Source organism: Coturnix japonica, chromosome 18, assembly GCF_001577835.2.
Source record: "Coturnix japonica isolate 7356 chromosome 18, Coturnix japonica 2.1, whole genome shotgun sequence".
NCBI classification, from domain to species: Eukaryota; Metazoa; Chordata; class Aves; order Galliformes; family Phasianidae; genus Coturnix; species Coturnix japonica.
In genome coordinates, this window is record NC_029533.1 from 5,081,484 (window position 1) to 5,098,885 (window position 17,402).

General features: G+C 58.7%; 3 protein-coding genes across 6 annotated transcripts; 1 reads left to right on the top strand and 2 right to left on the bottom strand.

Annotated features, from left to right (window-relative positions):
* Positions 1–793: 793 nt before the first annotated feature.
* On the bottom strand, positions 794–11,271 carry CEP131 (centrosomal protein 131). 4 transcript variants are annotated; one of them, XM_015880125.2, is made up of 26 exons: positions 11,057–11,270; positions 10,473–10,558; positions 10,112–10,226; positions 9,665–9,783; positions 9,147–9,260; positions 8,895–9,044; positions 8,471–8,588; positions 7,804–7,917; positions 6,686–6,854; positions 6,456–6,535; positions 6,140–6,322; positions 5,640–5,831; positions 5,395–5,532; positions 4,786–4,911; positions 4,572–4,688; positions 3,936–3,965; positions 3,443–3,545; positions 3,097–3,298; positions 2,773–2,880; positions 2,573–2,690; positions 2,283–2,357; positions 2,058–2,200; positions 1,745–1,922; positions 1,467–1,663; positions 1,122–1,182; positions 794–1,049 (listed from the first exon to the last, which is right to left on the bottom strand). In XM_015880125.2, exons 1-26 carry the CDS (start codon positions 11,222–11,224, stop codon positions 975–977), a joined length of 3,279 nt encoding a protein of 1,092 aa, XP_015735611.1. In that variant the 5' UTR covers positions 11,225–11,270; the 3' UTR covers positions 794–974. The 4 variants fall into 4 exon arrangements, with proteins under 4 accessions (XP_015735611.1, XP_015735613.1, XP_015735612.1 ...); XM_015880127.2 differs by lacking the exon at positions 8,471–8,588 and having other exon boundaries at positions 7,804–7,912; positions 11,057–11,271; XM_015880126.2 differs by lacking the exon at positions 3,936–3,965.
* Positions 11,272–11,639: 368 nt separating this feature from the next.
* Positions 11,640–16,153, bottom strand: TEPSIN (TEPSIN adaptor related protein complex 4 accessory protein). The gene is made up of 13 exons (XM_015880170.2): positions 16,046–16,153; positions 15,822–15,894; positions 15,062–15,153; positions 14,882–14,975; positions 14,675–14,742; positions 14,481–14,559; positions 14,111–14,182; positions 13,797–14,003; positions 13,514–13,688; positions 13,155–13,268; positions 12,955–13,033; positions 12,684–12,818; positions 11,640–12,424 (listed from the first exon to the last, which is right to left on the bottom strand). Exons 1-13 carry the CDS (start codon positions 16,085–16,087, stop codon positions 11,930–11,932), a joined length of 1,725 nt encoding a protein of 574 aa, XP_015735656.1. The 5' UTR covers positions 16,088–16,153; the 3' UTR covers positions 11,640–11,929.
* Positions 16,154–16,407: 254 nt separating this feature from the next.
* On the top strand, positions 16,408–17,399 carry NDUFAF8 (NADH:ubiquinone oxidoreductase complex assembly factor 8). Its single transcript, XM_015879950.1, has 3 exons — positions 16,408–16,541; positions 16,629–16,739; positions 17,230–17,399. The coding sequence occupies exons 1-3, from the start codon at positions 16,461–16,463 to the stop codon at positions 17,248–17,250; spliced, it is 213 nt and encodes a 70-aa protein (XP_015735436.1). The 5' UTR covers positions 16,408–16,460; the 3' UTR covers positions 17,251–17,399.
* Positions 17,400–17,402: the final 3 nt, after the last annotated feature.

Genomic DNA, 17,402 nt, shown 5'->3' on the forward strand with positions numbered 1-17,402 from the left:
GCATCCCTGGCCATCACTGTGGGTTTTGCCATCCAGCAGCCATCCCAGTGCAGGTCCTGCTTGGGGTTTGCTGCTGGGCTGTATGGGCAGCATCACCTTGTGCTCCACCACTGCACCCCACGTCCAGACTGGTAACACAGAGGGTGACCCAGAGGAGTGCACTGTGCATCCAGTGCCTGCTGAGCCCTCTGTCCTGTGGGCTCTGGGCAGCACCAGGACTGACACCAGCACAGAACCACCCTGAGGGCACGTATCAGGCCTGAGACTCCAATGAGAAGACATGCCCCGAGCAGCAGCACTGGCCTTCTTGGAAAGAAAAACCTCCATAAGAGGGATCACAAAGTGCCTGTCGATAGGAAACGGATGTTGTGAGCTCAGTGCAGGCGTTTCCCAGCATTGCTGGGAGGTGGTGAGGGATTTGCAGGTAGCAGGGGCTGTGAGATCGCATCCTGCCCTGGTCCAGTCTCCTCCCATTGCACTTCACAGCTGGAAAGGCAGAACGGGGCCGTAGAGCAGACAAGATGCTGGGCCATGTCTCTCCTCTCCCCCCACACCCCGAGGTGGCAGAGAACAAGCTGTGCTTAACCCACTGCCAGCACGTGGCACTGCCCTCCCCTCTGCACAGAGCTCTCAGCCCCACGCTGCCCACAGGGCTCAGCCCCCAGCTCCCAGCACAGCGCGCTCAGGGCCATGCAGGGAGGGATGCATGCATCAGCAAGGAAAAGAAACAAAAAAAAGCCCTGGATGCCAACAGCACGGAGACTCCCCTCTCCCCAAGGACATAGATCAAAGCTGTAGAAACCAGAGCAGCTTTTATTGTTAAAACAACCACCAGGAATCCAAATGCTGTCACATGTCCCCAGTGGGACCCCCGGCCGAGGCACCAGTTATAAAAAAAGAGGAGGGAAGAAGGAAGGCAGCCCCCAGCCCCACATTAGGGGGGCTCATACACCCAGCCCTGGGGTGGCACGGGGTTATTCGTTGGCCAGCAGCTGCCGGCGCTGCTGCTCCAGGAGGGCTTCCAGGTGGTCTGCTCTCTGCACTGCAGCCTGTGAGACAGGGAGCCAGGGTGAGCCGTGCCCGGGCAGTGCTGCAGGAAGGGCAGGGGCAGCAATACTCACCTCGTATTGCTTCCGAAGGCTGCTCACGTTCTCCTCCTTCCTCGCCACAGCTGTCTTCACCCTGAGCAGGAAGATGGAGACAGGCTGAGTCCAGCACCCAGCTCTCATCACTCCCAGATCTGGGCACATCAAAGAGCTGCCATCCAGCACTGGCAGTGCCAGAACCCATGCTCTATGCAGCCCTGAACCACTCCTGGAGCCATGGCAACTACTTGCCACCTCCACGTCCACGCAGGAGCTTAATGCAGGCCCACAGCAGGCTGCAGAACACACACTGGGCCAGCAGGAACACCCCAGGTGAGCCATGTGCTGCCCCAGCTGCAAGCCCAGCACAAAGCCCCTCACCTCCTGTGGACCTCCTCCAGCTCTCGGTCTTTCTGCCGTACCACCCTGTCCAGCTCCAGGCGCTGCCGGGTGCACAGCTCCACCATCTCTGCCTTCAGCCTCTTGTTCTCCTCCTCCATGCCCATCAGCCTGTCTGCAAACTCCTGCCGGATCACTTCTGTCAGGCTGCTCCGCTCCTGGGACAGCTGATCCCGGACCTGCAGGGTGACACCGGTGTGACACTGTGTGCTGCAATGCAATCTGCTGGAGCTGGACCCCCAGCCCTGCTCCTTGCTCACCTTCCGGATCTCCTCCGCCTCCTGCTCCTTGTTCTTCAGCAGGCCCTGCAGACGGATGCTCTCCCCTTCCAGTTCTACCAGCCGCCCCTTCAAATCGTTGCAGCGCTCTTGCAGCTTTCGCTCAGACCTCTCCAGCTCCTGCAGCTCCACCTCGTACTTGTCCCGGATCCTCTTAATCCTAAAGCAGGAGAGGACAGAGCCCAGTGCTGCAGCCACACTGGGAGCTCCCCAGCCCATGTTCAGAGCTCCCTGCACAGGCAAAAAGCTTGGAAAACAAGGAAGGCAATTGGGAGCACCCCCTCTCCCTCCCCACCTGTTCTCAGCCGCCCGCTCGCACTCCTCCTTGGCGGAGGACATGTCGGCCTCCAGGCGCTGGATGACCAACTCAATCTCTTTGTCCCTCTCCTTCCTCACCTCCTCCCTCAGCTCCCGCTCCCGGGAGAGCAGCCAGGCTTCCTGGGGATGGCAACACAGAAGGGAAACATCACCTCTGAGCCTGAGGGCAGCACGTCCCAAGTGGGGCAGCCCCGACTATTACCTCCTTCTTCACATAGCTGGCCTCCCAGGCCTGTTTCTCAAGCTCCAGTCGGTCCTTCAGCACCTTCACTTCTGTCTACAGATGGACATGGAAGAGAACCACTCAGCTCCAGTGGGTACAGCTGGGCAGGGCCCTCCCTGATCCCATGTGTGCACACTGCCCATAGGCTGCCAGCACACAGCTCCATGCACGCAGCTCCTGGTTGTGTCAGGACACAAGGAACAGACTGCTTGCACCCAGAACAGCCTTGCTCACACTGGTAGATCCCAAGGGACAGAGAAGCAACACACCTGATGTCTCCTCTCCTGCTCCTCCTTCTCCCTGGCATACTCCTCCTTCAGTGCAGCGGTGACAGCCGAGCTGCTCGCCTCCAGCTGCCGCCTCAGCTCCTCCACCTCCGCTCTCTGCCTGCCCGCACACAGCCCACAGCTCACAACATGCCGAGGGACACGACACGTGGCACAGAGCTGCCCCCAGCCCCAGCCCTCACCTGGCTGCCTGCTGGCTGAGCCGCTCCTTCTCCTCGGCCACCTCCGCATAGAGCCGGCGCCGCTGCTGCTGCAGTGCTTGTTCCTCCTCTTCCAGCAGCTTCTCACACCTGGGGGCAGAGCAGTCTCAGCAAGGTGCAAGGCTCAGGACATTTGGGGCCCCCCAGCACAGAGCTGCAAGGCTTTCCCTCCACCCTTGTCCTGTATACCACTCAACACAGGGTGCCCAGACACCACCTCCTGAGGCTGCCCCATGTGGATGCCAACTGCTGACAGCACCAAGAACCCACTATGGGTGGGTGCTGGATGCCACGAGTCCCACATACCTCTGCCGGGCCAGCTCCCGTTCCCGCTGGCTCTGCTCCTCCTTCTGCTGCTCCAGCATCCCCCTCAGCTCCTCCGCCTGCCGGCAGTACCGCTGTGCTGCCCGCTCATCTGACTGCAGCAGCTCGGCCTCGTGCAGCATCTTCAGCTTCTGGATGTCCTGACGGTGCTTGGTGATCAGTTTCTGGATCTCTGGCTCCAGCCCTGGGGCAATGGGGAGGATGCTCAGCACAACCCAGAGCTCTGCAGGTGCCTCAGCCCCAGCCACAATGGCACAGATGGGCTGGGAATGGCTGAGTGGACATGCACAGGTTTCTTTGTGTTCCCCTCTATCCTACAGGTCTGTACCTTTCACAGTGATCTCTTTGATCTTTTTGGTTTTCTCATCAATCCACTTTTCCCTCCTGATCTTCTCTGTTGCGCTCATCAGTTCCTTGAGCTTCTTGATCTCCTGTTTGGAAACCAACAGGAAGAACTTCAGAGAGAAACTAAGGAAGAAAACCCTTGTTAGTTCGGCTGTAGAAAAGGACATTGCAGGCAGGAGCCGACGTCCTCAGCTGCGTGCAGCCCACGCACTTGCTGGCCATGGCTGGGAGCACCTATTAGAGAGGAGAGGGGAATCCGAGGCTGGGCAATGGCTGCAGATCAGAGTGTGCGTGTGCTTCCTCCTCCAGCCTCCCCTTCCCTGGGGACATGGGGTTGAGGCTCTGCTATATGGGAGTCTCCCATCTGACAGCTGTGGGGAAGGGGTGTCCACACACCCAGCTCTGCTGCGGGGCGGAGGGGTCGGTGCATGCAGGCAGAAGGGCAAAGACACAAGAAGAGCGAAGGATGCATTTACCTCACAAAAGGGGCCCAAAGCACGCCAGACCTGGGGAGAAAGAAAGGAGGAGAGGGAGAGAGAAAGGGAATCACAGAACCACGGGGTAGAGGAGAAAGCAGGGAAGAGGTTAAACTAAATGGTCACAAGCAAGGGAGAGCAGGGACAACCACAAGGGGCTCAGGGGGAAAAGAGAAGCTCCTGGGCTGTTGCTGCTGGGAGCAGGGAGAGGGAACTGAGGCACTGCAGCAGCAAATCCTGGACCAGCAGCAGCATCACACAGCCACACATCCAGGGACAGATGACAGCAAGAGCATTGTGATACCCACAGAGCTCTGCTGTGTGACCAGAACGCCCCACGTTCCTTTATTATCTTCTCCCCATTTAGTTCTGAGGGCATCCCTGCTCCTGCTAACCCAGCACAGGAGACAGCCACAGGTACACGTTCCTCTTTGGCACTGGGTTTGTGTCACCACTCATTCAGTGCCATGCACCCAGCTTCAGGCAGCACAGCCTCATAGGTAGCCAGGGCAAAGCTCTGTGCCTCACTACCTACAACCAGCAACTGCTCCTCCCTGAGGTGCAAAACCACACTGCTTGGGAGCCCTGCCACATCCCATCCCCTCTCCCTGCAGCCCATCTGCCCTCTCCTCTCACCAGCTCGTGCTGCTCCTGCATCTGGCTGAGCTTCTTGCTGTACTTCTGGTCCACTTGTTTCAGCTCAGCCACCACCGTCTCACATTTCTCGCTCAGCGCCTTCTTATCATCAATTAGCTGAGAAGGGTGAAAAAAAGCATCAGGCAACCAGGCAGAGCACGACCAGCCCCACTTCTGGCTGCAGAAACAGCAGGCTGAGGTGGGATGGCATTACCTGGTCGATGAAGGCCAGATGCCTCTGGATGGCTGCCTCGTACTGCTCCCTCTGCAGCTGGAGCTGGTGGCCAAGCTCCTTCTCGGTCTGCTTGACATGTCTGACAGTAAGCTCCCTCTGCTGAGCCTTTTATGTAGGGAAGAAAGAACCACAAGACATGAGAGGGAGCAGCTGCACCAGCACACGGACAAGAGATTAAACCTGGAAGGCATTTCTGGGCCAGAACCATCAGGAGCAGCTACACCAAAGCCCTCATGTGCTCAAGCCTCTTGCAATCTACTTGCAGATCAAACCTCTGATGACAAAGGGAAAGAGCTCAGCCCAGGACTGAGGGCTCCTGGACTGGCCAAGACAGCCTTCAAACAGCAGGCAGCCAAGAGAAGGCTGAGAGACGCCCACAGCAGCCCAGGAAGGACCTTGCAGATCTTTTTCTATGCTAACAATAACCGAGATCACTGCGTGGCCCAGCAGTCTCTGGCTGCCCACATTAGCACTGCTGGAAACAGTCAGGAAAGCTCTGATATTGTGCTTCAAAGCCACTGCTCCAAGGAACTTTAGCTGAGGGCTCTTTGCTCCTTCCCACCAAGCAAGAGCATCTGGCTCACACACCAAGGCCGTCTGCAGCAGACTGATGGCTCGCTTCTTCTCCTCCACTTCCAGCTTCAGCCTCATGATGGAGCTCGTGACCTCCGTGGCAACAGCCGATGCCTGCTCCAAGTGTGCCAGCTCCTCTTCAGACAGGAGCCCCTGGGACAGGGGTAAAAAAGAATAAGGGAAGGTGGAGACCATGCAAAACCAGAGGGCAGAGACCCTCCTCAGTGGGGTCCACCACCCCAGCACAACCCAGTGCTCACCTCCCGCTGTGTGGCCGAGGTGGCGGATCTGGGCCTCTCCTGCTCAGATTTCTCCATCTCATCCAAGAAACTGATGATACTTTGGAGTTTGGCCTCTGAGAGCAGGGCCCCATCCTCAGGGACGCCAGGGGAGTGGTTCAGCTTCCCAAACTTCTCCAAGTTGTCAGCAGTCAGAGAGTTGGAGCCGGGCTCCTGTAGGATGGATAGAGATGTTGAATGGGGCACTGCAGCTCCCGCAGTGTGGGGGGCTTAGGAAGGGCTGCAGTGCAACTCAGCCCTCTTACTGCTCCAGGGAGCAGCACCACCCTCTGTGCTCAGCCCTCACAAGGTTTTGCTCCTCCCTGGGGACATCCCAGCTGCTCAAAACTCCTCCATTACCTTTTCCAGCACACCCAGTGACAGGGAACCAGCCACGTTTCCCAGCCTTCCTGCCCTCCACAACCCACAAGTGAGAAGGCTCCACCTGGGACTGATGCAACTCCTCCCAGCCCTCTGCTCACCCCATCTACCCAAGCGTATTTGTCCTTCTTGAAGAGCTTTGGAGGGGGCAGCAGCTCTGGTTCTTCTTCCAGCAGCCTCAGTGTGTCCAGCAGCTCGCTGAGCGTCGCCTTGGATGGATCCCTGCTGACAGCAGTCACCACCGTCTCCAGATCCTCACCTCCCATTTCTCTGGAGCTCACATCCTGGAGGAGAAGATGACGTAGTTGAGAGTCAAACAGTTTGCTGGATCTCCATAGAAGCAAACCCAGGCTCCAAAGCCGCCCCCAGCAGAACAGTTTGTGCCTGAGGAGCAACTCGAGGCGAAGCCAGACCCACCTGCAGCTTGTCCTCCACACCATGATCCTGAGAAGGCGTGGAGCTGAGCTCTGCGAGGCCGCTTGCTTCTGGCTCTGCAGCTACAGAACAGAAATTGGCATATGCAGGAAGCAGACTGTTCTCATGTGCCTGCAACAAGCAGCTCCCCAGAGTGAGAACCGCCCCTCCAACACCCTCCTTCCCCCGTCACACACTGCTCCAAAGCATGGAGACCTGCAGCAGGGACTCACTGGCGTTGTTGGCTTTGATGCTGCTGCTGGCTGGACTGCCGTTCCGTGCAGAAGCCGGCTTGGCAGGCTTCTTCTTTGCTACCCTTCTGCTCTCCTTCACCTGTGCCAGCTCTTCTTCTGCCAAGCGCTTTGTGTCGGCAGCTTTTTGGGCCCTTTTCTGGTGCAGCTCCTGTAGGGATATAGAAGTCATCAGGGTCCTGCCCAGCACAGGGTGGTGCTGACATGGTGGAATAAGAGCCAAGTGACAGCACCGTGCTGCACAGCCAGCTCTGCAGGGTTAACAAGGCCAACTCTGCTCAGAAAAAGTGCAAGCACATGAAGCACAGCTCTGCCCTTTGCTACTGGAAGCAAAGAGCTGGTGATGGACAAGGTCCTGCATGCCCTTGTGCAGCATCCTCTGCTGCTCTGCATAGGACCTCTAAATGGACCATATCACATCAGCATCTCGAGGGCCAAGCAAAGCAGTGCCTGGGGGCTGCCTGAGTTGTGTTATGGGAAATCACTGAAGGCACAAGGACGTGTTTTTGCAGGGCTGCTGCAGCGTTTCACAGCTGCTCATTGCTGTGTCTCCCACGGCATTCCCCTGAAACATGACTCCATATAGGCCAAAGAGGAACTGGAGCTTTTAAAACTCTTCCCAGCTCTACTGCAATCCAAATGAGCAACTCCCCATGGTCTGTAACAGGCCCAGCCCCTCATCTGTGCTCCAGGAGCAGCCGTTCCCTCCTGCCATCAAGGGCTGCCAAGATCACAGCAAGGACAGCGAGGTGTGTCCTGCATCAGTGCAGGAGAACAGAGCTCAGCACAACACAGGGCGACCCGAGCCCAAGGACAGACCCTCAGGGGACCTCTCTCATCCTTGGTTGCCCCAAGGAGCTGCGGTTATTGCCTCCAGTTTGAGAGCAGTCTCCCTTTCCCTGAGAACTTGATGGAAACCAGAACTGGGTGAGCTGCCAAGCTTGGCAGGAGCGCAAAGGAAACCGCTCTGTGGCACCTCAGTCTCCACAAAGAGCGTTTACTAGAATTCAGTTTCATGGGAAGCCCCATGAGATGCAGAGCACAGGCTGAGGCTGAGGCATTGCTGCAGCCCCAGGCACGATGCAGGGCCTCCTTCCTACCTGGATGGCAGCGCGCCGTGCCAGACGTGCCTTCTCCTCCCGGATCTTCCGTCGTTCCTCGTCCTTCCTGTCACGCAAATCCAGGACGTTCCTCTCCTCCTGCTGCTGCCTTTCCTTCCAGAGAGAAAGGTCAATGCTGTGACCAGGAGCTCAGCTGCACCCACAGCCAAGTGTCACCCCATCCCACAGCCCCCAGCCCCCATCCCACCCCCCAGGTCCCTTTGAAAAGCTCCACTTTACAGCAACTTCTTTTCTCTAGACACCAAATGCAATTATTTGTCATCCGGGGCTGAAACCACCAAGGAGACGAGGCTTAAAAATAGCATCTCACAAGCTACAGAGCTCTTTGTTATTGGGATAAATAATTAAACGCAACGAAACACAAATAGCTGCAGATGACACGTCACTCCCTAACGAGCCAATGGTTACTGGTTCACTGCAGCAAGCTGTGAGAGGGCTTCCCTCCTCTGACCATGACAGCACCCAAGACAGCAACAGCACAATGCCCCGTTCTCCCTGCCTGCAGCTGGAGAGGCTCCTGGCTGCATCCCAAGGCACCTTGACAGGGACAGGAGCTGCTGCAGTGCAAGAGCAAAGCCTCCCCTGCGCCCCACAGCTCAGGTTTGGGCTGGTAGATGTGATGGGAAGGGAAAGCCAGGGGACAGACCTCCCTCTTGGCAGCCAGCAAGCGCCCCAGAGCCGCTGCTCCTGCCCTGCGCCGCTGTGAGTGCCGTCGGTACCAGCGCTGGATGGTCACGGCAGCCAGGTTCACCTGCTGGATGAACCTGCAAGGGAAGCAGCATCAGCCCCACGGCCGCCCACCATCACCTGACACAGCAAAGCAGGGACAGCTCAGCCCAGCCCTGCACCCCAGACCTATGAGTTAGAAGATGCTGGTTCAGCTCAAGAGCACGGAGGAACATGTCGTTTTGATTAGGATAAGGCAAAGAGCACTGAGCTGAGCAGCAGGCAGGGAGAAGCCGCTCAACCCTGTGTGCCAAGAGAAGCAATTCCCAGGCCCAGAGTCCCACAAGACAACAATAAACCTGATCCCACACCACCCTGCTGCCTCTCCCACCCACCCAGCTCACCTCTCTGCCTCCTCTTCCGTCACCTCCTTCCTCCTGGGCAGGCTGCTGTTGTTGTTGTGCGTTATGATGTTGTTGCTGGAGAAATTCTTCTGAGACTTCATGAAGCTGCTGCTCTCACTGTCCTCATTTGTGGTCGCTTTGATGACATTGCTAAGGCAGAAAACAAAGCCACTGGTACCATCCCACCCCGCTCTGCCCCACACAAACACGGGGTCAGTGCAGCCCCCAGAGCAGCAGCTGGCCCACACTTACTTGAGGGAGCTCGGAGCCTGGTTGGAGCTTTTGGGTGCAGGGCCCTTGTCAGTGGTGGAATAGTTATTGTGCACCATGGTGGTGACGCAGTTCCCCATCGCACCCTTGTTGCTCCTTGCACATAGGGAAGAGAACACAGGATGACTGGATCTGAACGGGACAGCACATACCCTACACAGTGACCTTCACCACTGCCTTGAAGCAGGGGAGGACACAGGAGCTGTTACCCTACAGGCAACGTACACACCCCAATGGACACAACAGCCTGTTGCTCACACAGTGCTGAACATTCACACCTAAAACCTTCCCAGCCCCAAGGGTTTCATGTCTCACTCATTCCCCTTCCCAGAACCAACCCAAAGGAACCACGCTCCATTGCAGCCCCCAAAGCACGTCCCCATCAGGGCCCAGCACAGCACAAACACAGCGCTGGCACCGCCTCCTCTGCCCAAACATTTTCTGTTTGGTTCCATTAGTGCCAGGCCTGCAGGTCCCTGGCTCAGGGCCACCCCTCCTACCTATTGTTGGCCGTGAAATTGGCTGCTAGGAGCACAGTGGCTTCCTTTTTCCTCATGCCTGCTGGAGGCTCGGCCGGGCGGGAGCCGGAGGGGCCGGGGAAGGCTCGTGGCTGATCGTCCTGCCATGGGAGCAACACGAATAAGAGCAAGCAGCAAACCAGCCCCTTGAGCTTCCATCCAGAAACCCATGTCCGCCCCACATAGAATATCTCAGCTCCACAGCACTGCAGTCCTCCTCTGCTTCCCTCAGTCAGGTGCACAGAGCTGCAGCCACAACCCTGGACTTAAATACTGTGCCAAGTGCAGCTGCAGGTGGATCAGGGATCAGCCCAGCTGCCACGGATGCACTGCACCCCCACTGCACTGACCTTGCAAATCCCCCCCATCAGACCCCCACCCCACGCTCTGCTCCTTGTGCCAGCAGCCAGCTCAGCCCACAGCCCTCACCAGGATGTTCCACGTTGTTTTCTTCTCCAGGGGGGTTTTGCTCACACTCGCCACCTTCTTTCTCCCACCAGAACTACTCTCAAACAAGGTCAGGAAGTCTCCTGTCTGCTCCGAGCTTCAGCCCAAAGGCAAAGAGAAGGAAAGGACACATGCCCTGGGGTTAATATTGAATGCAGGCACATGGCAACGAGGCAGTCACAGCAGGATTGCCATCACTCAGCCTGCTCCAGCAAGAAGCCTGCTCTGATCTGGGCTCAGCAGTGGCCAACAAAGGCACTGCCGGGCTGTGCAAGGCTCTGGCTCCTGGTGGTGCAGGAGGGGCACAGAGCTGCGCCTCACACACCATCACCTGCAGCCCTACCTGTGTGTGCTGTTCGCCCGCTGGTTCACCTGTGTGGTGCTGTTGGACCTGCGCAGGTTGTTGATGGCCCGAGATCCTGCATCCTCCTGGGGGGGGGGGGAGAAAGCAGAACTCAGTGAGGATCTGCAACCAACAGCTCAAGTGGTTGTGCCTGCCTGTGCCTGCTCCCTACAGCCCACCCATCTCCCACAGCCATCTCCACCCCATTCCATCTCCCCCCAGCCACTCAACCACATCTATCCCCCATCTCCACGACCCCCCATTTCCCATCTCCCTCTCATCTCCCCTCTCATCTTCCACACCATTCTCCCCCCTTTTCCCCGCCATGCTCTCCCATATTACCCAGGTCCCCCATCATCCATCCCAATCTCCCTCCCTTTTCCCCCATCTCCCCCCATCTCCCCCAATCTCCCCCCATCTAATCTCCGCGACCACCTCCCATCTCCCCACATTTCCTCCCCCATCTCATTCATTTCTCCCCCTAGTCTCCCACGCCATCGTCCACCGCATCTCCTCATCCATCTCCCCCCACCATCTCTACCTCCATCTCCCCCCATCCCCATATCTCCCCCCATCTCACCCACCATCACGTTCCTTTTACTCTTCCCATCTCCCACGACGGACACTGACCGCACCACGTGTTTAGCGGGCGAGGCGCTGCTTGGCCGTGGCAGTACGGGCACGGGCAGCCCGGTGAGGCTGAGCTCCACGGCACCGCCCGGACACGAGCAGCTGCTCCGGGCGCTTCTCATCCTGTACCCGGCAATGAACGACCCCGACCCTCGCCCGAACCCCGGACCCGACCCCAGCCCCGGACCCGGTCCCGGCCCCTTCGCCCCCAGCCCCACCGTAGGCCGCCCCTCCGCCCGCAGGCCTCGCCCCGCCCCTCCCCTCCCCTCATTGGTCAGCGCCAAGGAGGCGGGGCATCTCCATTGGATGATGGGGCTGTCAGATAGAGGAGGAGTGGGCGGAGATATGAGGGGAGGGGTAAAGAACGGGATTGGGTGAGGTGGAGAAAGGGGCGGGGCTTAGGGAGGGATGTGGGCGGGTCTATGGGGCTGTGTGGGTCTATAGGGGCTGTGTGGGTCTATAGGGGCTGTGTGGGTCTATAGGGGCTGTGTGGGTCTATAGGGGCGGTGTGGGGTCCATGTAGCACTCAGAGGCAGCCCCGGGTCCCATCCGGGCTCAGGTTTATTATTGGTGCTTTCTGGCATCACAGCAGCGCGACCCCAACAGCTCTGACCCCAACTCAGGGCCACCCCCGACCCAGCAGTGGAGCCCCACAGACCGGACCCACGTACCGCCCCATAACGGGATGGCAGCACCAGCCTCAAAGCTCCGCCACCGACCCTATGGCTCCTGGACAGCACCCAGGCACAGCCCCATTGCCCTCCATAGGGCTGCCTGCTGGTGAGAAGCCACATTATCCAGCCCCATATCCAGCCCTGCAGCAGCCGCTATGCATTAAGGAAGGAGAAGGCCGAGGGCTGTGAGTCCTTGGGATCAGGCACAGTGTCACCCCGGGGCTGTGGCAACGTCCGCGGCTCCGCAGGCGCTGGGTGCAGGCTGAGCGCTGTGCTGGGCGCTGCCACCAGCTCCATGCCAGCAAACAGGGACAGGCTGCGGGTGGGGGCTGCAGCCGTGCCCACATCCACCCCCAACCTGCTCTCTGCCTCCTGGCTGTGTGGGATGGGCACTGCTATGGGGCCGGGCTGCTCCCAGGGCTCCGCTTCCAATCCCGGCTGTGTCCCCACAGCTGCTGCGGTGCTGGGGGCTGTGGGTGCGCTGAGGGGCTGCAGGATGCTGCTCTCTGCAGGCAGGGGTGGGATGTCCGTCAGCAGGTCCCCAGTGCAGGGGGCTGAGCCCTCAGTGAGGGCAGATGGAGCTGAGCGTGGCCGTGAGGTTTTGGGGGACGGGCGGCCTCCGCACAGAGCCTCGAACTGCCGCAGGATCTGGGGGAAGAGATGGAACGGGGCACAGTGAGGATTAGCACCTTCTCCCAGGGACCAGTGCCTGCTGCCACCCTCAGGGCACAAGGATCTGCCGGCTCTGGGAGCAGCAGCACGATGCTGGCACATGATTACTGCCCACCCATTACACACAGAGCCAGCTCCAAGGGTTGGTAGCAAGGGGTGCCCCAAAGGACAAGGTAACAAGCTCCCAAGGGCACCACAAGCCGGGGAGGAGTCACTGGGATGCCCCAGGAGTCACCTTGGTTGCTCGGTTGGCCACAGGGCCGGGGCTGCCTTGGCTGAGCTGCTGCAGTTGTTGTCGTGTCCCTGCAAAGATCTGGTCCAGAGCCAGCAGGTCAGAGCACATGAGGGATGAGATGGCGCTCATGGATCGCTGTGGGGAGGTGAGAGCTGAGCAGGGCGGCAGGCACCACAATCTCCAAGCTCAGCAGAGCTGCTTCCCCTGCCCCTGCTGAGCCTGCAGCCCCCCATGGCAGATGTGAACCAGCAGCAGCCCTGCAGGCACTCACCATGCGGACATTGTCACTGGGGTCCTCCAGGGCCCGACTGAGCAGCTCCAGCACCACCTCGCAGTTCAGCAGCCCACACCTGGCACAGGGACAGCAGTTATGGACACACATAGAGCCCCACGAGCACTTTAGCCCTGTAGCCAGAGCAAGTGAGGCTCACGCTGCCCCACACCTGGGGAGCATCCACCTCGGGCACTTACTCCTTAAGGAAGTGCTGTGCTTCCTCCCTGGTCAGGAAGACCCTGGCTCCCTGTGTCAGTGCTGATACCAGGCTCACCTCCCTCAGGCAATCACCCAGGCTGTCAGCATCCACCCTGCAAAGGGAAAGCATGAAGACAGAGACAGCCCTGCTCCGTCCTGTGCACACAGTGTCCCTGCAGTCAGCTCTATGTGGCTGAGGGCTGCCCAGACCAGGAGGACAAACACCCCCAGAGGAACAGAGTCTGTCAGCTCCAGGAGATGGAAAATACAGTATGGGAAACAAGGGCAATGTACAGATGGAAAAACCATCTCAAAAGAACTCGGAGCAATCGAAACATGCCTTGTTCTCCATTCTTACCTCTCAGCCCCGCTCACCAGCTCCCGGCTGGTCCCAGAGTGGCTGTCGCTGCCTGATTTACTGTAGGTGTCTGAGGTGCGGCTCAGGTCACCATTCTCCTGTGAGGAGTTCTGGGAGCTGTGCCCACTGTCTGCCTCCTCCCAGCCGCCCCCTGCCAGCCCTGGTTGATGACTCACTGCAAGCACAAAAACAGCAAACCAGGGAGTGACATACTGGCCCCAGAAGGAGACAAAGCAACCCCAAAACACAGTGGGGTGGGCAGCTCAGGCAATGGGAGAAACACCTCGGGCAATGTGAGCTGTGGTGGCTGCTGGTGGATTGGTTGAGCTGGCCAAGCTTCTGGCAGGAGAAGGAGCTGTCACAGGCTGGTAGGTGTCTTCATGGAGCTCCCCACAGTGAGAACGGGGTCCGTCCAGTGAGGGAAGCACAGCATTGGCCACAGCTTCAGCTGCTCGCTGGATGGTGCTGAGCAGGGCTTCACCTGCTGAGGCTGGGAAAGAGCCTTAGGAAGCTGAGAGCCCAGCCCAAGGGCTCTGGGGGCAGCACCCATATGCAGGGTGAGGGCAATGCCCAGCAAGGGTTTCAGATGGCACTTACCTGAGCTGCCTCTCTCGCTGCTGAAGCCAAATCCTTGCATGGAGCTGCAGGGACTGGATTTGGAACCCATGCCTAAGGGAGGTATGAGGCACAGTCAGAAAGAGCAGAGGCATTTTGGGTCACTGCTGTTCCTCCCTCAGAAAGCACAGCAGAACCTTTGGAATTGCCTGGAGGAGCAGGGAGCCAGAGCAATTAAAAGAACACTTATGGCAGCCTGTTCCCCTGGGTACAATTCTCTGTCCAACACAACACCCTCAGCCTGTAACTAGCAGAGCTGTGGGACATCAGCCCTAACACACCAGCAGGCAGTAACAGGGGCCAGACCCCTGCAAGGCACTGGAGCTGGAGGTACAGCACAGCCTGCACTTACCTGCAGGATGCAGGGGACGGGCAGGACACGTGGCAACCGTTGGGGGCACAGCATCCGAGAAGAGAAAGCTGGCCAAGTCCTGACAGGAGAGAGGGATGTTTGAGAGACCTGGGGAGCACCAGACATGGGGAGCAGGAGCTGCTCCAGCCTCCATAGCAGTGCACAGGCACAGAGGACACGGGGCCAGCACTCACCTGCGCAGCAGCCCGGACCTTCTGGTTCAAGCTGTTGCCGTGGAGGGGGTCTGGGGGCCCAGTGAATGCTGCAAGGCACGAGGTGAGGCAGCCTGGGGCTGAACCCGGCCTCAGCCAGCACAGAACTGCACCAGGCCGTTCTATAGAGCCACAGGAGCACCACACACAGCCCTCCCCACCCCCTGCCCTACTCCTACACCCCATTACCTGCAGCTTCCCGAATGAAGGCAGCGTTCCTCCTCAGCTGCAGCACGAATTGCGGTGAGCCCTGTGCACACGTGTGCTGCAGGATCTTCAGCACCTGACAAGGTGTCACGGGCCCAACATTGGGGTGAACTGCCCACCCCACAGCTCCATCAATCCCCCCAGCCCACAGCAATGTCGTACCTTCAGCTTGACGTGGCAGGAGCCGCCGCGCAGCCGGCCCAGCAGGAACTCCAGCAAACACTGACTGCTCCCTGCTGACTCACGGGAGATCTCTGGGCCGTGTGTTAAGGATGGATGGATCTCACCCCATTGCTGTCCCCATTATGTGTGTTAGGAATGGATGGATCTCATCGCATTACATGTGTTAAGGATGGATGGATCTCACCCCATCATTAGGTCCATGACGTGTGTTAGGGATGGATGGATCTCATCCCATTGCTGTCCCCATTATGTGTGTTAAGAGATGGATGGATCTCACCCCATCATTAGGCCCATTACATGTGTTATGGCTGAATCTCACCCCATTGCTGTGCCTATGACGTGTATTAGGAATAGATGGATCTCCCCCCACTGCTGTCCCCATTACATGTGTGTTAGGGATGGATGGATCTCACCCCATTAGGCCCATTACATGTATTAGGGATGGATCTCACTCACCCCATTGCTGTGCCCATTACATGTGTTAGGGATGGATGGATCTCACCCCATTGTTGTGCCCATGATGTGTGATAGGGATGGATGGATCCCACCCCATCATTAGGCCCATTACATGTGTTATGGCTGGATCTCACCCCATTGCTGTCCCCGTTATGTGTATTAAGGATGGATGGATCTCACCCCATTACATGTGTTAGGGTTGGATGGATCTCCCCCCATTGCAGTCCCCATGACCCGTGTTATGGCTGTCTCTCTCTCCCCCCATATCTCCCCATTCAGATACTGCTGATCTCCTCCAACACAAACCCCGGGCACGGCTCCTCCTGGTCCGCAGTTCCCCGCAGTAACACCGGCAGCTGAAAGGAGGCACAGTGAGAACCCAGCGATCCTAAAAGGCCCCACAGAACCGCCCCCCCCATCACCCCGAGGGATAATCAGTGACGTCACGCCCCCCACGGTGACGTCAGTCCACCCCCTGATGACGTCATCCCCCATCTCGGCCCGTACCCGGCTCAGGAAGCACAGCCGGTCCCGCAGCGGCGCCGCCATGACAGTCCGCTCAGCTCCCACCCGGCCCCAGAGCGGCCTCAAACTTCCGCCCGCAGGAAGAGGCAGAGCACCAATGAGAGAGCGAGGTTCACAGGATCAGCCAATCAGCGCTCAGAATGGGCGGAGCTTCGGGCGGAAGTGGCCTACGGGACTGACGCCGGTAGCAGGAAGTAAACAACTGTCCTCTTAGCCAATCAGAGCTACAGGAAGCTGGTCAGGAGGCGGGTGCTGCGCGCAACCAATCCACACCACCGGATTTTCAATCCAGCCAATCCAAGCGCGCAGAGCGCTGACAGACGCAGCGTTCCTCCTATCAAGAGGCGGGCAGCCAACAGCTCTTCCGCCATCATGGCGGCGCCCTGTGCATGAGGTGATGTCGGGCCGAGGCGTTTGGCTCCGGGCTCGAGCGCGGCTGCGGCGCTTCCCCGCTGTGTTGGCGGCGTGCGGGGAGCAGGTGGGGCCCGGCCTGGAGCACACACCGGGACACATGGGAGCCATGTCGGGCTGTGGTGACTCCGGTTGTTTCCTGTCCCCGCTTTAGGCCGCAGCCTACGGGCGGTGCGTGGCCGCGGCATCGGCCGGGAACGCGGAGCTGCGACGGGACGCGTGTGTGAGGGAGTTCTGGGCGCTGCGGGAGTGCTGCCATAGAGCGGTACGGACCAATATGGGACCGGGATACGGGGCTGGAGCAGCGGCACCACGGGGACAGGATGAGGGAGATGGGTGTGTTCAATTGGAGAAGAGAAGGCTGAGGGGTGACCTCAGTGCAGCCTGTCAGTACCTGAGGGGAACTTACTGCCAGGAAAGGGCTGACAATAGCAGGACACGGGGAAATGGTTTGAAGTTAAAAGAGGGAAGATTTAGGTTGGATGTAAGGGGGGAGTTCTTCACTATGAGAGTGGTTAGGAACTGGAACAGGCTGCACAGGGAGGTTGTGGATGCCCCGTCCTTGGAGGTGTTAAAGACCAGGTTGGACGGGGCCCTGGGCAACCTGATCTAGTAAAGGTGTATGTTTGGTGGCCCTGCCAGGCAGGGGGTTGGAACTACATGATCCTTGAGGTCCCTTCCAACCCGGGTCATTCTGTGACTCTGTAATATGGGGATGGAGGAACCGGGACCAGCTCACACAGGTCAATCTGCAGGCGGCGGCGACGGCAAAGTGATGAAGCTGACCGAGGTGATGGAGGTGACCGAAGTGATGGAGCTGACAGCTGGAGCTCAGGGTTGGCCTCTATTACAACCCCAACCTCAGGCTCCTTCACCCCACGCAGCTTTTCCCCATCAACCCGTTTATTAAAGCACTAAAATCAGATCG